The 21,956-nt window shown below is 37.0% G+C and overlaps 1 protein-coding gene across 1 annotated transcript in view; it reads right to left on the bottom strand.

The window, feature by feature from the left end:
- The window catches only part of TNFRSF19 (TNF receptor superfamily member 19), a gene marked incomplete at both ends in the record, with an annotated part of 45,380 nt that extends 24,932 nt beyond the window's left edge, over window positions 1-20,448 (bottom strand). The window contains 4 exons of the mRNA XM_084306296.1: window positions 5,709-5,794; window positions 8,976-9,154; window positions 18,940-19,050; window positions 20,386-20,448. Of these exons, the coding sequence (XP_084162422.1) occupies window positions 5,709-5,794; window positions 8,976-9,154; window positions 18,940-19,050; window positions 20,386-20,448 (439 nt within the window). The remainder of the gene's footprint in view (window positions 1-5,708; window positions 5,795-8,975; window positions 9,155-18,939; window positions 19,051-20,385) is intronic.
- Window positions 20,449-21,956: the final 1,508 nt, after the last annotated feature.

Here is a 21,956-nt window from a genome sequence, read left to right as displayed (position 1 = left end):
TCTAGGTTAACTCCCTTTGATCAACGATGAGTGAAAGAAATAACACTGTAATAAAACTTTATAAGACATGAAGAGCAATTCTCATCTTTCTGAAACACCTAGTCAAATTTGTTTCAGACTTCCTGAAGATAAGTCACCCTACCATCAGGTCACATATGGAAAATATCAGACGGACTTGTTACATTTTTACAAAAGTATACAATTCAGTTATGAGATAATGGAAAGCTAATGTCTGTAATAAAAGAGTACTGATATTTTTAAGCTAGTGACGCTATTAGCTTTACTTAAATTAGCTGTCAGTCCTTATGACTTTTGTGAAAGGCTTATACAACATCCCAGCTGCTTTCTATCTATCACAGTGTCCAACATGGACAAGAGGATTATGAGGAGACGCTATATATCACCCCAAAACCACTGAAATACAATGGACATACATGTTGAAATAGAACCAAATAATTTAGATTGGTTTTACTTGTTACATACTTTCAGATGCTGATTTCCTACCATGCACATGATAATGCCCACCTCCAAAAGCTGCTTTGCATTAGTAAAATAAAGTTCACTATATAAAGCAACCAAATAAGAGTTAAAGAAAAACTTAATAGTTGGCAAAACGTTATCTGGAGTCCCACACCTTTCAAATCACAATATTCTGTAAACATAGAAAAGAACGATATGACAAAATGAAAATTCCACTACGTAAATAGAAGAGCTAGTGTGGAACTGAATGTCATCCAAAAATTACTCAAGATAAAATCCTATAATTATTTCTTTAACATAAGAAGAATTCCCACTGTCTCTACTTCCCTGGATTTTTTTTTTAACCACTAGCAAAAGCATTTTATAGAATACATACATGTAGCCAGCAAGCTTCCAGCTACCCCCATTAATTTATCATGCATTTTGCCACCCTACAATATTCTGCAGAATGTAACTTCTAGCTGTCTGTCTTCTGTGCTGAGCTACTTTGCTCTGAAGTAGTCCTAGTACATCCCAAAGATCCATTACATCCATGTGAAAGTTTACGTAATCACAGGTCCTAATCTTGTAAATTCAAGTAAGATTTATACCAAATCTTACTTTTATTATATTAGCTATGTTTAACACCAGGAAGAAGGAAATGCTATCCAATTTTAGCCCTTAAATAGTATCTTTCATTACTGAAACAATGAAAGAGTGGGATTCAGCTGCAGTTTGGACACCTATGATTAATTCTCAGAAGAGATTATTCTGTAATCTCAGAAAAAAAATGAGAAAAAAAAAAAAGAAAAAATCCATAGGAGAAAACTGTGAAGGGAGCTTTTCAACCTTAGTGGAAGTGCTCAAAATGTTGTACAGGTCCTTAAAAAAAGAAAATTTAACGTAGATGAAATACAAATGCTTAATATAAGAACGTAATGTTTTCACTATGATCTGCTATATGCTTTGTCTCAATGAGGTATGATCCTTACTTTTATTCTTCATCTTAATAAAACTTTTATTTTCAAGTTTGAAATTGCTATTGGAGATATTCTTTATATTTGAATCTACCATCACTGAAATCAGTATCACAAGACGTGGCTCATGACAAAAATAGTAGCATATTTTTATCTGAGTGCAGGATTATTTCAAACGCACATGATGTTACCATCAAACTGCAGATATTTCCACTGCTGTGATTTATTCAACAAAACATTTCTGCTTCATTGAAGCAAAGAATGCATTTATTTCCTGGAACATGTAGAGGCGAGCTTCCCAAGCTCCACGTGGAATGGTATCCCGCCCCCGCTCCCGCTAACCCAAGCTCACCAGTGCTCCTTGTTTTATGCCATGAAGAACAGCAGAAGAAATCCTGAAAAACTGAGTAAGAACTGACTTAGGTTGGACATACTTTTTATATTAGAGGCACAAGAAGGAAACGCACAGGCAGTGGAAGCAGGGACGCGTGGCCTGGGAAGAGCACAGGGATGCTGTCTGTGTGTGCAGGGATGGGGTCAGGAAAGCCCAGGGACAGATTGAACTGAACTTGGCATGGGATGCAAACAACATGAGAACGTATTCTACAAAGACGTTGCTCAGAAAAGAAAGGCCAAGGAGAGTTCACCCCCTCTGACAGACGAGAAGGTAGAACTGGTAATGACAGATGTGGAGAAGGCTGAGGTACTGGACAGGTTCGTTGCCTCAGTCTTGACTGACAGTCAGGCTTCCCATGTCTCTCAAGTTCCTGAACCTCTAGGTGGTGGCTGGGGGAGCAAAGTCCCTCCCACTGTAAGCAAAGAGCAGGTTTGAGACCACCTGAAGGAACTGAACAGGTACAAGTCTGTGGGGCCCAATGCCGTGCATCCCAGGGTCCTGAGGGAACCGACTGATGGAGTTGCCAAGCCTCTCCCCATCATAGCTGAAAAGCCCTGGCAGTCAGGTGAAGTCCCAGGTGACTGGAAAAAGGGAAACAGCACTCCCAGTTTTTAAAAGGGTAGAAATGAGAACCCAAGGGAACTACAGATTGGTGAGCCCCACCTCTGTGCCTCAAAGGGTCACGGAACAGATCCTTCCGGAAGCAATGTCAAGGGAACATGCAGGACAAGGAGGTAATCTGACACAGGCAGCATGGCTTCACCAAGGGCAAATGGTACCTGGCCAATCTAGAGGCCTTCTGTGATGGAGTGACTGCATCCATCAACAAGGGAAGACCAACCAGCGTCACCTACCTGGACTTCTGCAAGGCCTTTGACGCTGTCCCATGTGACATCCTGATCTCCAGATTGGAGAGAGATGGACTTGATGGGTGGACCATTCAGTGGATAAGGAATTGGCTTGAAGGTCACACCAGACAGTTGTGGCGAATGGCTCTATGTCCAGGTGGAGTCTAGTAATGACTGGTATCCTTCAGGGGTCTGTCTCGGGACCAGTGCTGTTTAGTATCTTTATTAGTGACAGACAGTGGGTTCGAGTGCACCCTCAACAAGTTTGCAGATGACACCAAGCTGAGTGGTGCAGTTGATAACACCAAAAGGAAGGGATGCCATCCAGAGGGACCTGGCTTGACAAGTGGGCCTGTGTGAACCTAATGAGATTCAACAAGTTCAAGTGCAAGGTGTTGCATCTAGGTGGGGGCAATTCCAGACACGAGCACAGACTGGGTGAGAGCAGCCCTGTGGAGAAGGACCTGGGGGATCTGGTGGACAAAAGGCCCAACACGAGCCAGCAGTGCGTGCCTGCAGCCCAGAAGGCCAACTGCGTCCTGGGCTGCACCAACAGAGGGGTGGGCAGCAGGTGGAGGGAGGGGATTGAGCCCCTCTACTCTGCCCTGGTGAGGCCCCACCTGGAGTGCTGCATCCAGGGCTGGGGCCCCCAGCACAGGAAGGACGTGGGGCTGTTGCAGTGGGTCTAGAGGAGGACCATGAGGTCAGAGGGCTGGAACACCTCTCATAGGAAGAAAGGTTGAGAGAGCTGGGGATGTTCAGCCTGGAGAAGAGAAGGATCCCAGGAGACCTCATTGTGTCCTTTCAGTACTTGAAGGGGGCTTATAAAAAGATGGAGAAAGGTTTTTCTCAGACAGATACTGATAGGACAAAGGGGAATGGTTTTAAACTAAAATGACTAGATGTTAGGAGGAAATGCTTCACTCAGAGGGTGGTGAGGAACAGGTTGCCCAGAGAAGCTGTGGATGCCTCATCCCTGGAGCTGTTCAAGGCCATGCTGGACAAGGCCCTGGGCAAGCTGATCTAGTGGTTTGTTTTGAACTGAACAGAACAACAGGAAACACTTGTAGGAATAGTTGACAGAGCCAAGCTAAGCTGATTAAAATTAAAACAATGCAATCATCTGCCATCCTCTTATGACTAAAAGGGGGGAGGAGAGGGATACGCAGAGGGTATGGCTCATTATGATTTTTTGCCTATTCACTACTACAGATTAGCTGAAAACATAATGCTTGCTCAAAGAAAGTAATATCTTTGGAAAATCTTCTGCAGCCTTTCATACATCTCTCCTTCAGTTTGCCAGCACATGTGTTTTAGGTTTAACAAACTCATTAGATTTAAAAATAACTTTAAGAAGGTAGTTTTTTTTTTTTTTTTTTTTTAAATATTATTAAATATTCAGTCTAGTTTACTGAGCAATTTCATGAACAGTTTCAGAGTAATCACTGGGACAGCACAACACTGGCCTGAACAGGCAGGAGGGAGAACTCTGCAAGCCTGAATCGCTGCTGAGAAAAGAAAGCATCAAACCACATCTACATCAGTGTTTCTCTGCTGCGCAGACACCAGTTTTGGACAAACTATACTGCCTAGATTTCAGAAGTTACACCTGTGATTGACTGGATTTTCACTCTACTTCCCAGTTTAAAATTACTCCTTTTCTGTCATTCAGCTGAGACTTAATGTCTACTGCTGAGCAAAACATCTTCGGTTTAGAAAGGAAATATAAATAGTAATTAAAAAACATGCTTTCATTTCTAATCTAATGTTTAGAAGCTACCCCATGTATGGGATTGGTATTTACAGTTTATTTACCTGAACTAAGCAAATTAAAGTATAACTATCATTGTGTATTTAAATTTCTGACATCCCAAAATACACATAAGTCATTGCCTCCCCTTTAAAGTTTACACAAAGGTGATAGCAATTCTCCTGGCCTCTAATACTCTTTACTTGCTCATTATAGAACCCTTTCAACTTTGCCTTTAGCAACTCACAAACTCATTTTTTCATGAGTAAATATTTAAACCAGATCTGTTTTAAAACGTCTGCAGAAAGAAAGAAGATAAAAGCAAGTACTCAGATTTATAGCTAGCTGGGTAATAATCAACTGCTCCTAGTGCTGAAAGGACTTCATCCATGCCTCAGATTTAACACAAACCTTTAGTGCAGGCAGGGGGCTGCGAGCCTTTGTGTTCTTTTGGTAATGTTCTTAAGCAAATAAAAATTTGCCACACACCTCACAGGACAATTAATTCACTGAAACAGGACATTTACGTTTTTCCTTTTAATGTGTAATGACAAATATTAGTGCAGCTAACTCGTATTTCTGTTTCACAGTGGAAAGAAAGAAGGATAAGAAAGGTAGAAAATTAGAACTTCGCCTGCTGATAATTCAGAGCTTAGCCCATACACCTAATGGCTTGTCTTTATTTAACCTCAGTTAATGTAATCTTAAATATTTTAACTATCAAAATATATTCATTACCAAAATAAACAACACCTTCGGTGTTAAGTGGGAAAAACTTACTTTCACACACTTATTTTTTACTTCCTTGTAGAAGCATGCTTTCTGTTTAGTCTTGAAACAGAGGTATTTCCCCCATTTGGTGGGGAATGTTAAGTAAAGCTTTCATAAACAGGTTTTAGTTCATTTACCGACCACTCTAGGAATAACTTCTGAGGCTGCTCTGAGGAAGGCAAATACATTTGCCTTTCTTTTTGCACTAGCACAAAACAGAAATTAAAATTAACATGATGGCATCAGGACTGTACTCAATCAAGTGGTATGACCTGTCACCTGATGATAAACCTGTCATATAAGGGAGCCTTCTAATAACCATGCTACACTTGCTTAGATGTATTCACAAAATGATTTACTAACAAGAAAACAAGCTGTTAAAAGAATCATTCATTAACACGACTAATTTTTGCCAAGCTCTCACACTAAAGGAGAAAACATTCTAAAGCAAAAAAAAAAAAAAAAAAAAGTTAATTCATCTTCAACAAGAGGTGAGAAACACTTACAGTGAGGTTCATAGGGAGGAGGGGGATCGCCACAAGGAACACACTCCATATCTTGAAAGCCTCCAAGCTTGGTCTTCCTATAAAAGCTAGAAGACAAAGGAATAATTCATAAAGACAAAACTGTATTTTTCCTCCAAAAAATAACCATGTGCTTGAACATTATGTCAAAGTACTCTATAATCGCAAACTTCTGACAGGCTGTGTCCTGATGCAATAACAGAAAATACAAGTACTATGTAAAGTAGATATTAATTACTAAGTACAGAAATAAAATTCTAAATCTGTTAGTCCACATTCATAACGACTCTAATCTTACATTCAAAACTCTCCCTAACCAAACAAGATATGTCAAGGTAGTTATCACCACCAACAGAATACAATGAATCAACCAGTGCTTTCTAGTCAAGATCCCTAATATCCTCCACTTCAGAGAAGGAAAAAAAAAAAAAAAAAAAATCACTCAAACTGGTTAATTAATGTACTCATACAGGAGGTTATCCAAAAAAAAAATAATAAAGTTTTACCATGCTGTGTAACAAAATCTTCAGAAAAAAATGATTTTGATCTATTCAGCGGATGACAAAACAGTAAAATGCCTTTTTGGAATTATATTTTAACAAACCAACTATCCTTCTCTGGCTTCTCCTTCTCCACCATGAAGACCTTTACCACCAACCAAAATCACACTGTGTATGCAAAATCACAGCATGCATGCAAATTAAGGAAGTCACCACATGAGTCTCAATCTACATTATCCAATACTCCATGTTGTTTTCATGTTCTCACTTGCTATCTAGAATTTATGAAGTTCACACTGAAGTCTTTCAAGGTATGAAAAAATTGCTTTTGGAAGCAGAAGTATCAGTCAGATGATTCATAAAAATAGCAGCAATGGAAGGCCACAGGTAAACAGTAGAATAAAACTCTACAGCAATGAAACGCACCAGCTACTCATTCCTAAACAAATTAATGCAAAAATGATGTTAAAATCCCTAAGGACAGATCCCTCATATCCAAGGACAGATTTTATTCCAAAGACCCTTCAAGAACGTTACTGCTGAGGTTATGTTTGAAGCTTTTTGACTTCAGTGACAGGAAGAAGGCTGCACACATAAACCAAGCATTAAGAGTAGCATCAAATGAAAAAGAATTTTCTGACATTCTTTAGAGTCTTATATCTCAAGTTTGTATTAGAGTATGACATCAAAGAACTTATCTAAAATACCTTCCTAATCAAGTAGGTCTGGCATTTGCTCAACTAGTCATTAGTACTAAGATAGGATCAGATGTGGTCTGTTCAAGTAGAGTATGTGAATTACGTGTTTTCTGTAGTGGCACATTAAGTGAAAGGTACTAACTCTACTTGCGTTAAATTTTTAATACTGCAACTGCCAGTATATGGCAGCATATGCCAGTAATATGGCAGCATACGACTGCTAAAATGTGAAGACTGTACCAGCTAAAGCAAGCAATTTTCCAGTTGCCCTAGAAATTCATTCTAACAACATGCCTAGAAACAGCTTCACAGACTGTAAGACTGAAGGGCTCACTATGATCATTTACTCTGAATGAAGCGTGTTAATAATTGTTTGTAGCTGACATGGTCACTGCATCATTTTGAAACTAAAAAACAGGAAATAGCACGTTGGAAGACAATGCAAAACAGATACGATTACTGAGAGATGAAACATTAGCTGAACTATTTTGTTTGGCTAGGTGCATATTCCACTCTCTTCGGCAGCATCTTAGCTGATGGCCAGGTATGAGTGGTGCCATGTTCCACACAGTTTTGCTCCCGATAAGGTCCAGACTAGATGACCTGTAACTCCCCTAACCACGTTTCCAACTTTTCTGCCAGTAAAAGCAGGTTGTGTCAACAGCTGTCAGCTCAACATATATATAGACCAGAATACTGAGAAGCACACCCAAGGTCCCACCATTTAGATTTATCCCAAATTCATGTTTTATTCTGGCTTCCTTTTTCCTTCCTTTCTTGCGTTGCAAAAATATAGTTTATATTTACACAACGAAGTTCTTTTGTTTAGCTATCAACTAAGCCCTAAAATACATATAAATTAACATGCAATAAGAACGTAATTAATCACGTGGCCTTAAGCGGTATCAGACACCATTGTCAGTAATATCTAATTCCTAGGGCTGTAGCCTTAAATTGACTTGAAAGCTAGTTACCGAAGTTTTACTAATTGTTTTTAAATGAAAAGACCTCACTTTTGGCTCAAGAGGAGAGAATTAACTGTAGGAGCTTCAACAGTATTCAGGTAGTTGATAGCTGGTATTATAATAATTATAAAAATAAATAGCTGTGATATTATATATATATATATCTATATATATAGATAGATAGATATATACACACCCACACACACAGAGGGGGGGGAGATAAATGCATGAACTCTTAAGCATTTCTGAAATAAATACATTGGAATTATAAAGGCTGTTACAATTTCAAATCCATTCTCACAACCTACACTTTTCAACTATACTACCAACCCATAGTTCAAAAAAGGCATCAGAAATATCTTTTAACGAAGTCACAGCAGATATTTATAATCGTGGAACTTGACACAATGCAAAGAATTTTTGAGATCTTACAACTTAATACTACAAATGGAGAAGATTAGAAACAGAAACATGGGATGACTGGATCAAACAAACTAAGCACAGCTTTTGATTTATAACACAGTAGTTTCAGTGAGTCTCCACACTGTTATAATTTGTTCCAAAATATTTCCTTCAGATCCATTATTTTCAGCCAGGATCGTGCTCTATGAATTTACCAAAATGGTGACAGAAATTCAGGAACATGAACCAGTCATGACTTTTAACCTAAAAATATATGTGTATGAGAATTATTATGCACTGATGCAAGGAGACAGAAAAAAGCAAGTAAGCAATGGGATCAGTCTTCAAGAAGGTAACTGTGTATGTTATAACGAACTAAGCATTTTGAAACAATGAAATAACTCACAAGTAACACTCAATATGTGTTTTTACTCAGGTATTGTTTAGATAATTCTCTAATAAGTAGGTAGTTATCTGACTATTTGGATAGATGGGATACTTAAGATAGTAATTCCACAATTGGTTGCTCAGATGATATAGGAAATTACTGGCAAAGCCAAGATTAGAACACGATACCTTCTTTCAGACATAAAGGACCTATCCAAACACTCACCTGGAAAACATCAATGTTAGTGCAAGTTAGTTTTGAATTTGTTCAAGTCTCATCTCCAGAAATGGCCTTACCCGGGTAAACAGTCTCCGCATAGTGCATTGCTGGTGGCAGAACAGTTGGCCTTCTGAAACCGGTTAACTAGCGCACAATCCAGACAAGGCTTGCACTTCTGAAAGCCCCAGTCTTCCTTGAATCTGTTTGGCCTGCATGTCATGCACTGTGCATCCTCCCCATATCCAAAGCCGCATTCCTGTAGGGATTAACAAGCAACAGCAAGCTATTCAGTCACTGAGAGCGTGAACAAGAAGAGAATGCTGGGATAAAATGAAGACCTAGCGTAATCATTACTGAGAGTAGGTCTTTCTAGAGACAAAAGCCATCCTTTCAGCAAGTTCAAATGTGTCTTCCACTGCTAATAATCTCCCTTACTTCTATAAGTAATACTTAGTCATCCACTTTATTCAAGAAACCACTGTGTATTTGAATGATAAAGGGCTTCGAGGACTCCCACAGTTTCATTATTACTAGCTTATGGTAGAATTATTGAGCTGTCTGTTTTTTAATTAGGTCAGTCATGTGAAAGCGCAGAAACTGGGACAAGTGAAGTATAAAGGCACTTACTCAGTTACAAATACAGCAAAGAAGCACTTTGATATTAAGGTTCATAGCTAAGGTGAATAAAGTTAATTGCCAAATAGAGTGCACTGATCTTCAAAGGCTTAGAATTTCTGTTACCAAATAAAACAGAGATGGTTAATGACCATCCACTGGGCATGAGATGTTGCTGAGCCACTAGGAATTTCAGAAAAATCAAGTCACTTCAGTTCTAACAGCTCTTAACCTGTTGGCAAAGTGTAATAGCTCTAGGAATCAGAGGGATGCATGCTATTTTACTATAGAAGTAATATTGTTATGGGTGGTTATTTATCCCCAGATTTAATTATTTTAAGAAATTCTTTCCATTCATTTGCAAAAGGACATCTAATACAACTGACAGGCTGCAAAGAGAACCACTGTATCCAACAGTCCCCAAGAGTTTGAGGGATTGGATTCTGTAAACTGATTATCAAGAGCTATCAATTAATTTAATTTTTGACACTTCTTTTTTTTTAGAAAGAGATATCAGGTTACTAGGAGCTGTTACATACTTTTCTCATTCAAATATCCTATTAATTTTTAGCAGTACTTAAACTGGAGGCATTAGGGACACACCACATCATGTTAACAGGAATCTGTCAAGTTGCTGGGAAGGCCTTCTTGGGAAGGGAGTAGGTGGGAAAGACAACACAAGGACCTCTTTCTACCACATGCTGTCTTAGTGGAAGTACAGGGTGTCTTCCCAAGGGAAAATCTGCAAGAATTCTTCAACTGGGGCAACTTAAAAAGGTTTCCACCAGTTTCTTTCACAACACATCCAAGTTCCATGCATGCAAATATTTTTTTTCCCCCCATCAAAATCATCCACCTAAGCAAACCTGCTGCTGTAAAAGGTTTTGTTTGTACTTGACAAATGTTTTCTGGATTCTCCAACGCTTTGCCTTGAGAAACCATCTATGAAACAATCTGTGATGGATTCAGCTGATATGCTTTTAGTGCCTCAGATATATGATAAAGTATCAGAAATAAGCAAATTCTTGAGATGCATTTTACTAGACATACTAAGAATTTGCTATTTTTTTACGTTAAAAAATATATATTTACTATCCTCTGAAGGAGAATAAATACTCAAGTACACAGATAATTAGCAATTCTAAGAAAACAACTGCAAATATACATTAAAAATACTCCTGTTCCTTCATCTCTAGACCCACGAACTGAATAGCACATATTGGAGGAAAGCTTAGAATAAATTTTAACTTCTAGCTTTTTTTTTTTAAGCTGAAATGTAATTTCTTGCTTTTGACTATTATTTATATTAAGAAGCAAACCAACAAGTCCCTGCAGTTAGTGAACAAGAAAATCATATTAAACTTTTATATACTGTGCTGTGTGCTCCTCCTGGGAGATACTGCCCCTAATAAAGCTGGTATGCAAATGGCAACACAAATACTTCAAATTATTTTTAATTGACATCAGCCACTCAGCATTTTCCTACCGTATTATTCCAATCTTCCTGGTGTCTGTTACGAACCGATGTCAAAACAACGGTGTGGTTCTAGCAGTTCTATTTTATGTTGTCTAAAAATGTCTTACGCTGTTCAGTTTTACACAATTTCATCCACATAATTGCAGGGCCTTACATGAAGGTTCACGCTTACCACTGAAGACTGGAACCAGACTAACTTCTGTTATGCCTTTTTTAAAAAATTCTAAGTATATAAACTTTTTCATTGAATCTCATTATTCCTTACTTTTTTTTTTTTTTTTTTAAAGTGTCTGCTCTATAAACTTTCATCCAAATAGTAATGTTATATGCTATGTAATATAGCTCAAACTTTGTGTATTTGGATCTTTTGATAAATCACTTGGAAACAGTCCCTCCCAAGTCCTAGAAATTTTCAAATATAAGGCTTGAATTAACTTAATTATAAGTTTTCCTTTCCAGACTACCTTTGAAGTTTCTGATTAAAACCAAGCAAACACCAGGAAATAAAGTTAAATGCTTTTTAACTCATTCACCCAAACTACTCAAGCTTGAGTAAGCTGTTTCTAGCTCTAACAGATCTCCTTTGCTATAGTTGGATATGTGGCCACATCTTAGTGGTCTTTTGTAATGCAGAGTGGTTTACTATTAAAGCAGTAAAATGGGGGATGCAATATAAAGAAGTCCTCTGCCCGAGGAATTTATCATCTCCAGCCTTGTCAAAGATAACACCCAGGTCTTTGCTGGGAATTCTGCAGATGTAATCCATAAGAACTGTAACCTTATGTATGTGAGCTTTATCTTCACATAATATTTGAGGTAGTTAACTGTCTGGCAGGTGCAAATAAATATTTAAGCTTGTAAACCCAGCAGAACTTCAAACAGATCTGTACCCATAATTAACCGCATTCCCCAAATTGAAAGATATTATTTAGATGATGGATTCAAACCCTTTGAATTTTGGGGCTTTATAATTTAGTAGTCCAGCAAAGATACAAACAATTGACTGTTCTTCTTTTATCAGTACATGTGCAAAACTGACGTGCATCAGTCTTCTTAGTGCTCTATTAACAAATTTGTCAAGTTATACGGTGGATGATTTGGGAGCTGTTCAGTTCTCTCCTTATCCCTCCTACTGTCACACCCAGGTTTTGAAAAAAGTGCTGATCTCCTGTGGCACCTCACCTCAAGACTGCAGAAGAGAAACTTATAATCTCCATTAGCCAGATTTCAAAAAAATAAATAAGTAGTTTTCATGCCAGAAATAAAGAGCAGGAAAATATAAACTATGTATCTTTTTGTGAAGCATGCTCTGAAGAACACTTAGCCCATTCTTCCTATTTCCCCTTTGCAATGCTACCATCATTGCTACCAGTAATATTAATGAAAAATTTCTCTTTCAAATGAAAAATTAATCTAGAAAACTGCAATAAAACTAAAAATAAAAAAAAACAAAACTCAAAATTCAAAGGCACTTCTATTATATGGATTATAATAGATAGATATGGATTATAATATATGGATTATATTATACAGCTTTCACTGTCACAGTACCTTGATATCTCATTATCTTTAAAATGTGTATCCCTAGAACAACTTCGTTCAGAAGTAGGTTTTACTAAGGTAAAAAGTGAGATTACTGCTCAAGGCCACCTAGGCATCTGTAGTAAACTAACTCAACTCAAAACTTGGTTTCAGGCTAAAAAAGATTAAATGCATACAATCCAAGCATTTCTTAAAATACTACATTGGCAGCTTTAAACATTTTCTTTCAGTATACACTGCCCAGACACTGACTCAGAAGGAACAGAATCACAGCAGACTGACTATAAAGGGTAATGGAACTAAGTGGTATGGTTTTTCCTTAAAAGTTGAATGCAGCATAGAAAGTAAATTAACAGTAAATTAGATTTGAAACATTCTTTCAACTAAAATAACCTCTAATTTCATTTAAAAATTCTTTCAGGCATCATTAAGATTGCAATCTGTCAGTACTTTATACAGTTTGTTTCTAGTTCCACTGATTATTCTCAACCTACAAAAGTCCTTAGACTGCACAGTACTGAGGAGCTCCACTTAGGCCATCATGATTACACGAATACTTGGATATTCTCACAAAAAAAAAAAAAACATTCCAGTTAAGACACTTTTCATGGCCTTGTTAAATAGTGCACACTTTTGGCTTCCAGAAGTACCTTAGGGCTGCCAATCTGCCTCATCTAGACTCCAGTAATCAGCTGTGTCTGTCAACAGAAGTCACAGAGCAGGACAGGCTGCAACAGCGTGCTGCAAATGCAAGATCTGGCTCCTGTGGCAAAGTGTCAGAAAAGTTTCATGCTCAGTAAGATTTGACATGCCTACTGCACGCAGCTGCTCCAGCTTCCAGCAGATTGACCCTGAAACACGTGTTAGCCTCCGCTGTGCCGAGATAAGGCAGGCTTCTTCACAAGCAGCCCTCTTGCTTTCAAGTTAGTCACTGCTGAGCACAGCAGCAGCTGCTCTCAGTAACACCACTGGGACAACATCAGATACAGCACACTGCCACATTTTCTTTGTGAGGACTGTGACATTCATGCGCAGCTTCAAACAGTACCTTTCTGCTTAATTCATAATTCCTTTTCTGAGCTGTGAAGCAGGTGTCCTTTACCTTCATCACATTTCTGGCACAAGGAAGCAATGTATGATGCAAAGAATCACCTCGAGGTGCCTCCATCCCCATAAGCAACAATCTCCTGGTGACAGTACTTATCATCATGCATGTGGTGACAATGCTGGCTTAAGGCATTCTCTCCCTTTCATCTCTTCTTTTTCTTCCTCATCGTACACTGTCCTTCCTGATCTGTACTGACACAACTGATTATGAGGCTGGGCTGTATGATAATCTGATCATGAGAACGATCCGGGTTAAAAGTGATCGGTTCAATGATCTGTTTTCTAGTAAACCTTAAAAAGCTGATGCATTGGCACAACTGCATGGCCAGGCAATGCGCTGCAGAATGGACTTACTGCTGCCACAACTGTCAGTTCAGTGCTCCTGAACTACAGGCTCGGGTGTCATCTGCTGACAAAACAATCCAGAATTCCACTTGAAGTTCTGAGTTGCAACATAAACTTGATTAAGCTGAGACACAGATTGCTTTTTCATATGAAAATTTAAAAAATTAAAAAAAAAAAATCATAAGAGCTACAAAGAGATTGAGAACATTTGTACAAACAAATTCAAGTGAAAAGACTGGAAGGACTCAAACCTCTCACTTCTATATGGGAATGTTTTCAGGAACTGGTTGTGCCTTACAGCAGCCAAAACTACTCCAGTTTATGTTTCTGTGCTAGATGTGACTTCCATATATTTGAGTCATGTATAAGGTTTGATTTCTACAGAGACAAATTACTGGTAAGATAGGATGAAAAAGACTGGCAGTTTGAAGCCACTTAAAGAACAAAAGATATTCAACCACTTGTGTAACCGCATGAAGCTTTATTTTCTACGAAATGAATGAAAAATGAAATAATGCAGAGCCACATGAAATAAACACTTTTTTCTGAATTAATACAATCATTTTAGACTCCCTTTCTAGAAGACAGCACCCTTAGGTGTTTTTATTTTTTTTTTATTTTTTTTTAAGTGTTTTTGTTCTGTTCCCCAACAATGGTAAATAACTGGTACAATAACTTTCCTATGATTGTAATATGTTACAAGTACTTTATAAAAATACAATCAACAGAAATGATCAATGGATTTTTGTTCTAAGTTATGGTAATTCCTGACGTACTCCTGTTAGATCAGTTCTAACAGTTAATAGGCAGTCAGAAAGGAAAAGTTGAAGGTATGCTATTTTTTCTTATTTTAAGGAACAATTACTTTTAAAACATTAATTTGATTTATTTTTTATTTTTTAACTTTTAACATAACTTTCAACTTTAACTTTTAACTTTGTAAACTTTTAACTAACACAATATAAGTGTGTCTGAAGTTGTTTATCTATGCAGACAGGAATGTCAATCCAACAGACTGAGCACTAGTTTGCAGCTAAAATTAAGCACTGTTCAATAAAACTTTCCTGCAGTACAATGGGCAAGCTGATTTCTGTAAGAGTGCCCTATGTAAAAAATTAAGGCAACAGGATTTTGTTTATATGGAAAGGGATTTTGAAATGCTTATATACTGTAACAAAAAGTAACTGGATTTAATAGTTGTAACAAGTGTATGTATACACACATATAAATGTAGACATGTATGTACATATACACACATCGTGCACAAGAGCAATCTTGCCCTGCACACTTACCCATACTGTTATTGGAAATCTGTTACACCTGAGCATACCTGATGACATGGGAACAGACTGGACGGTTATCCAAGACCTGACTTGATTAGGCTTTAACCATACCTTAAGTCACCTGTGCAGCTGGCATTACACAACATTTACAAGCCTGGTGTTAGTTGTCACTGTACTTCCACTTAAGTGGAGGGACAACTATTGCCTGCTGACTTTACCAAGTTTTATAAATCCTTAATAAAAAATCCATGAAGTTCAAAAATAAAACAGACATCACAATTAGGTGATAAATCAGCCCATTAATATTGATTTCTCTAATATTACATTCTCAGTTTTACAAAGGCAGAAGTAAGGAAGTATGTGCATGTGTGTACCTAAGCAATAAACTGGTTGCTGATCAATTCAGCAGTAATGTATTTGTTAAGGCATGGCATCAATCTGGAACCTGTTAGTCAATCACTTAAAACACTTTGGGAAAACAAAACTCAGATAAAAAACATACTGATAACACTGTTTTACTATATACTTAGATGTATATTATGCTCACACAACAGTGTAACTACTTTTATCTGTAAGACTTTTAAACACCAGCAGTCAATACTTGAAAGGAGAACAGCAGACAATTTTGATAACTACCAAGAAACTGTTATTAAAGTACAGCATAATTATACAATCACTTTCTCATATACCAAAACCCACGCAAACACTCCCCCTACCCTGTGCTGCAAATTACTTCAAGTATATCATTAAACCCCTTTTCCCCTTTGCATTCTGACCTTTGACTTTAAATTGTTCTTTCGAGCTGTAGTTCAGCAAGGCTACATTTCAGTAACAACCACAGGATAACATCTCTTGCTAAGATTCACTAAAAACTGTACGTCTATTTCTAAAGGAAATTACGCTTCCATTCACATTTAGGTTTGAGCAAACCCTGTTTAATTATTTTAGTTATTATTGCAATGTGGTGGCAAAAAATAATAGTATGTGGAAGCTTGTTCATATCCAGGAGAAGTAATTGCTTACACATTGAAATCCAATTAAGCGTTCATGTTTTCAGAGAAACTAGTCCTAAGAATCAGAACTATCAGACTATAAACAAAAACAGTTACAATAAAAACATAATTTGAATAGTGTATTACTGCAAACTATAACCTTCCTATTATAGCACTTTACTTTTAATTAAAGAAAAGTTAAACGAGTAATTACTAAACGTATTAGTTTGTGCTTCTTTTCAACATGGCATTTAGGTAAGTATGCTGCATCAATGCTCATAGGACTGCAGCTATAAAATGCCATATTTACAAATGTGCCTCTGAATTAACCCCCCATCCCCAACCTTTCGTTCCTCAAATTCAAGACCAATCCAAAAAAAAAACCCACCCCAAGCCAGCAAGCATCCAAACAAAAGCACAGCCATACCACTAGTCATCTTTAAACCACTACTTCAACAGTACTGTTTGTATGACTGCACCTTAACCAATACTGCCTAACACAGAAAGCAATCCTCACTAAAGTATGAAACTAACTATTTCATTGAACATAAGCAACAAAGGGTGGAGAGATGGGAAAACTTGTCACTGTTCAATAAGACAGCCACCCTCTGCTGATTAATAAGCATCATAATTTCAAGTAAATCTCTTCAAACCATCCACAAACCACAATACATTACTTCTGCTGTTTTCAGAGCTGAATATAGTAAGAAATGTAAAGAAAGCAAACTGAAATCTTCTTTTTCCCTGTTGTTTAAACAAGCACACACCAGATATAGTGATGTTTCACCTCAAAAAAAATCAAAAATAATATTCCAAATCCCCCTTAAATCTACATAACAGACTTGCCTACAAAGGCAACCCTGAAAATGAAATTTCACTGCCTCTACATAATAATCTAAATTCTACTTTCATCACTCTTTTTACACCAGTGTGAGCACAAAACACAGCTTGCCCTTCTGCACGGAAATGCAGAGGTACCGCTTTATGACTTGTACTATCAGGTGTAGATTAGACAGCACAATTATGTCCGGCCCTCAGTTTCACATTCTAACAATTGGCAAGATGTAGGTATGGACACTTAAGCAAGAGTCTCATGCATGAGGTTGAGAAGTCTGCTTACTTTTCACAATATCAGCTTGTGTCCTCTTTTTTTTTTTTTTTTTTTTTTTTTTTTTTACACCTCTAGAATGATACACATGGTCACCCAAAACATCCAGCCTCCTCCTGACTCATAGTTCATAGAATTATTCAAGATCATCTGGTCCAACCTTTAACCTAGTACTAAAGTCCACCACTAAACCATGCTACTGAGTTCCAAATCTACACATTTCTTGAAGACCTCCAGGGATGGTGATTCAATCACTTCCCTGGGCAGTCTGCTCCACTACTTCACAACCCTTTCAGTGAATTAATTTTTCCTGACCTAAACCTCCCCTGGTGCAACTTAAGGCCATTTCCTTTTATCTTGTCACTTGGCACCTGGGAGAAAAGACCAATCTCCACCTCGCTATAGACTCCTTTAAGATTACTGTAGAGAGCAATAAAGTCTCCTTTTCCCCAGGCTAAAATTAATTCTGTCCTCCTTCTCACCTCTCTCTTGTTCTCTCTTTCATTTCTTGTTTCAACTACGTCTTGTTTCCTATCCTTGCTCATACACAGCATCCACTTTTTCCACGTTGAAAGCACCTTAGATCTCCCTCATTACTTGCATCCAGACTTATAATTTTGCTGGAAGTTTTTCCAAGCCAACATTCTAGACCTACTGAATCCCAGTCCATAACTTCAGTCACCATTCATCTCCATTGCTCCACTTCTGCACTCCTAAGAAAACTGCTAATTCCAAATTCCCAGAGGGATTTTATTTGGGAATAAATGCAGTTGTTCTAAAAGAAAAAACTAGTTAAAACTCACTGTAACAAGCTTTCCTTCTCCACAACATTAACAAAGACTTCTTAAGTGTTTTTTTACATACTGCCTCATATTTTTCTGGCCTCACCCTTCTTAATAACTTAACACATACAGCGCAGACTAGACTTATGGCATTCAAAAGTTGGAAGATGAAGGAACCAAGCCTCACTTGAAACTAGCTTCCCAACACACCAAACTCCTGCAATCACAGACCTGCTGAAAACACAGATCACCTGTTTAAAGCAGGTCTCAGATCTTACTTGAATCTTATTTGGAATTTACTTGCTCATGTGCTTATTTTTATTACATATGATTCTGTTAAGACAAGTTGCTGTACGGAAGACATTTAAGCATCATTTATACTGATGTTTTCACCTAGAATTCCTAAACAATTCTGAAAGTAGGTATTGTAAAAGCCAACCCTCTACATTTCAGAGTTCTGCACCAATCACCAGTTTGAAATTCGTATTTCTTACTCTTGTCTACACAGTGACATTAACTAGTCTTAGTTTCCTGTAGTGCTACAAAGGGGAAAAAATGCTAATCGCCTTTAGAAAAATAATTTTAATTTCAGAGCCTAGATCCAGGTACTGCAATGGTACTGCCTACTATATTAATGGCATAATTTCTTAACTGAAGATTTCATATAAAAAGAATCAGAAAACATTATACTTGAAAAAATGAAGAAGGTTCAGAAGTTAAAACATCAAAAACATACACACATGTAAATGCATTTATTGGAAACAAAGTCAAGAAAACATGATCGGCTTACCTTTGAAAGTTCCATTCCAGGTCCACATTGTTTGCAGAGGATACAGTTTCCAGTGTGGTCCCTAAACTCTTGCTCTCTGCAGTCTCCAGTCTCACAAGTTACTTTACTTAGCTAAAAGTAAAAAGAAAAAAAAAAAAAAAAAAAAGTAAACTCACCAAGACATAATTAATCCCCAATTAACATATAACCTATACCAACTCTGAAAAATAAATTATGTTTCTTAAAAATAATTCTCTGCATCATCAAAAACTTTAAACATGGCAATGAAAATTAATCATTTAACTCCAAATGTGGATTTATATCCTGATTTTTAAAGGTCATTTGTGATTTCCAACAATTTTATGAGTTTTAGAAGACCTACTTATATTTGGTACTTGTGGAAAGTTAAGCCACTTAGTTGTTTGAAAATAAGTTTAAGTTCCTTGCTTTACTCAACACTAAGAAAAACGCATATGACCATTTATTGAAGCTACAATTCACATAACAGTAAAATACTGTCATGATGTTATATTGATGTGTCTCATTTTCATTTTCTTTTTTAAAATGATGCTATCACAATTGAATATATTTAAATGAAAAGGTTTAAAATTATCTAGGTATTTAGAGATTTTCAAAGGTCAAACCTTTTGGTCACTTAATAATATTTGGAGTGGTTATCCTAAATTTCAGTATCACTATATTTTAATGGGCCAAATGAGAGAAAATTCAATTTTTGCCCTCAAAGGCATTTAAGTACCTTATATTACCAAATCAGATACTAAGGACATGAGGAATGCTATAAACAGTAATACAAACCATGCAAAGTCTCAGTATAACCAATGGTATCCTACCTACGAACGTTAGAGAACTCTGAGAGCTCTCTCAACAATATTTCAAATTAAACGTCCAGAGGCTTGTATCACAGAGAGTGCTCTCCACAATTGCTTCTGAATTCTTTGTATATTTGTCTTTACAGAAAGATCAAAGCCTTTCTGATGGCAACAAAGGGTTAATTAGCCTTAGTTCTAGAGCTTGTTTCTGCAGGTCAGAGTTGAAGTATACTTACAAGGCAATGTAACTGTGCACTACACTATGTTATATGGAAAAACTGGACACTTCAAACTCCTAAACTATATATATACATAGCATATTGTACTAAGAGATTGTCATGGCAAATATCCACTGAAATGAAATATCACCTCCACAGCTCTATATTCACATTTTTTATCCTAGTCTAGTCTTTCTTTCATGAAGAGGCTCAGTCTTTTTTTCTTTTTAAATTGTGTGAGGAGCAGCAAGAAATGACGAAAAGCAGCTGACCAAGCTCACTTTTAAATTGAAAAATTATGTATCTAATTGTGTATATGGATTTAAGACTTTCAGACTTAGCAGCAATGTGTAAAAGAAAGGAAACCATTCTTGTCTGCTATAGTTTTCAACATTCATCTTGGAAAAAAGATTACTTACCAAATATGCTAGTAAAATGATAAGCATCTTCAGTTTATCTTCTTGTAATGCTTTAGCTTCCATTTCTTACAATTAAACCTTTATCTATAAAAAAGAAAAAAATATAATTACATTACAATATTGTTTAAATAGTCACATGTACACAGCACACATCTAGCTTGTCAAAATATATAGATATGTTCACATCATTAAAATATTTCTGATAGATTCCTGGAAGCTAAGTAACTAACATAACTAGCATATAATTAATAAAATTATGATGTTTATATAATAAAAATGTCTTTTTTAGAAGACAAGCCAATACACATTAAAATACATGGCCTTAGCTCTCCAAATTAAAAGACTGCTATCAGTCCAAATGAGAACTTCAGCCTTTGTAGATCTAATGTCTGATGTTGACCCCTAACATATTTTCCACGCTTGTTAGATGCTGACTAAGTACAGGATCAAAAGACAAAATCTTTGTCTTCAAATATGTCACTTATCAGGATCATGTCCGTGTTCCTTCACATAGCCATATCATCCTGTAATGTGAAGCAGAATGGGCTCTAAAACACACTGGAGGCACACACAGGGTTTGTTTCTATCGCTTGTCTAATGGATGTAAACTTCTTAAAATGTTATAAGTATCTTTTACGATCAGGTAGGCAGAGACTGTTATAGAAGACTTTTCAAACAGCAGAATCAGATCATACACTAGATCAGGTTTTTGTCACCATATCAGAAAAAGAGCACAGAAAAATCCATAAATTCTCACTTGATTACTTTTTAGGAAGTGGTAACAAACAATGATAAGAAAAAGAAAGGGAATAATTTGAAACTGTCATATAACTGTTGCTATATTGCAACAAGAAGAAAAGAATAAGTAAATCCAGCCCATGTAAAATGCTATTTGAATTTGATACTAATTTGCCTACGTTATATGACAGTAATATTGTATCATTCGTTTCAAGTAGATGATAAACATTATTTTTTATCATTATCAAAGCATTTTTGTCCTACGTCAAAACTTCAGGAACGATGTTTAATTACACTGCTCAAAAATATAAGATTAGTTATTTTTATTGCTTCAGAGTACAAGAGACTGACAGATGAAAGGATGGAACCTAAAACACAAGCAAAGAACAGAAGAATCACAGAATGGTTTGGGTTGGAAGGGACCTTAAAGCCCACCCAGTTCCACCCCCCTGCCATGGGCAGGGACACCTCCCACCACACCAGGTTGCCCAAAGCCCCATCCAGCCTGGCCTTGAGCACCTCCAGGGATGGGGCATCCACAGCTTCTCTGGGCAGCCTGTGCCAGGGCCTCACCACCCTCTGAGGGAAGAATTTCTTCTTAAAATAGTCCAAATTTACCTTTTTTTTTAGTTTAAAGCCACTCCCCTTTGTTCTATCACTGTACCCCCTGACAAAGAGTCCCTCCCCAGCTTTCCTATAGGTACTGGAAGGGCAGCTTCTAAGTGTTTTACGCTACGGAACTATAACAAGTACAATACACTTAAGTAAACATGACTTCACATTTCCCCACGTGAACACCTTTCATTCATTAGGATGAATTCTAATTGATAACA

This window comes from Netta rufina (assembly GCF_964035555.1).
Source record: "Netta rufina genome assembly, chromosome: 1".
Lineage (NCBI taxonomy): Eukaryota > Metazoa > Chordata > Aves > Anseriformes > Anatidae > Netta > Netta rufina.
The sequence above is the reverse complement of the archived record's forward strand: the minus strand, read 5'-3'. Positions and strand labels throughout refer to the sequence as shown.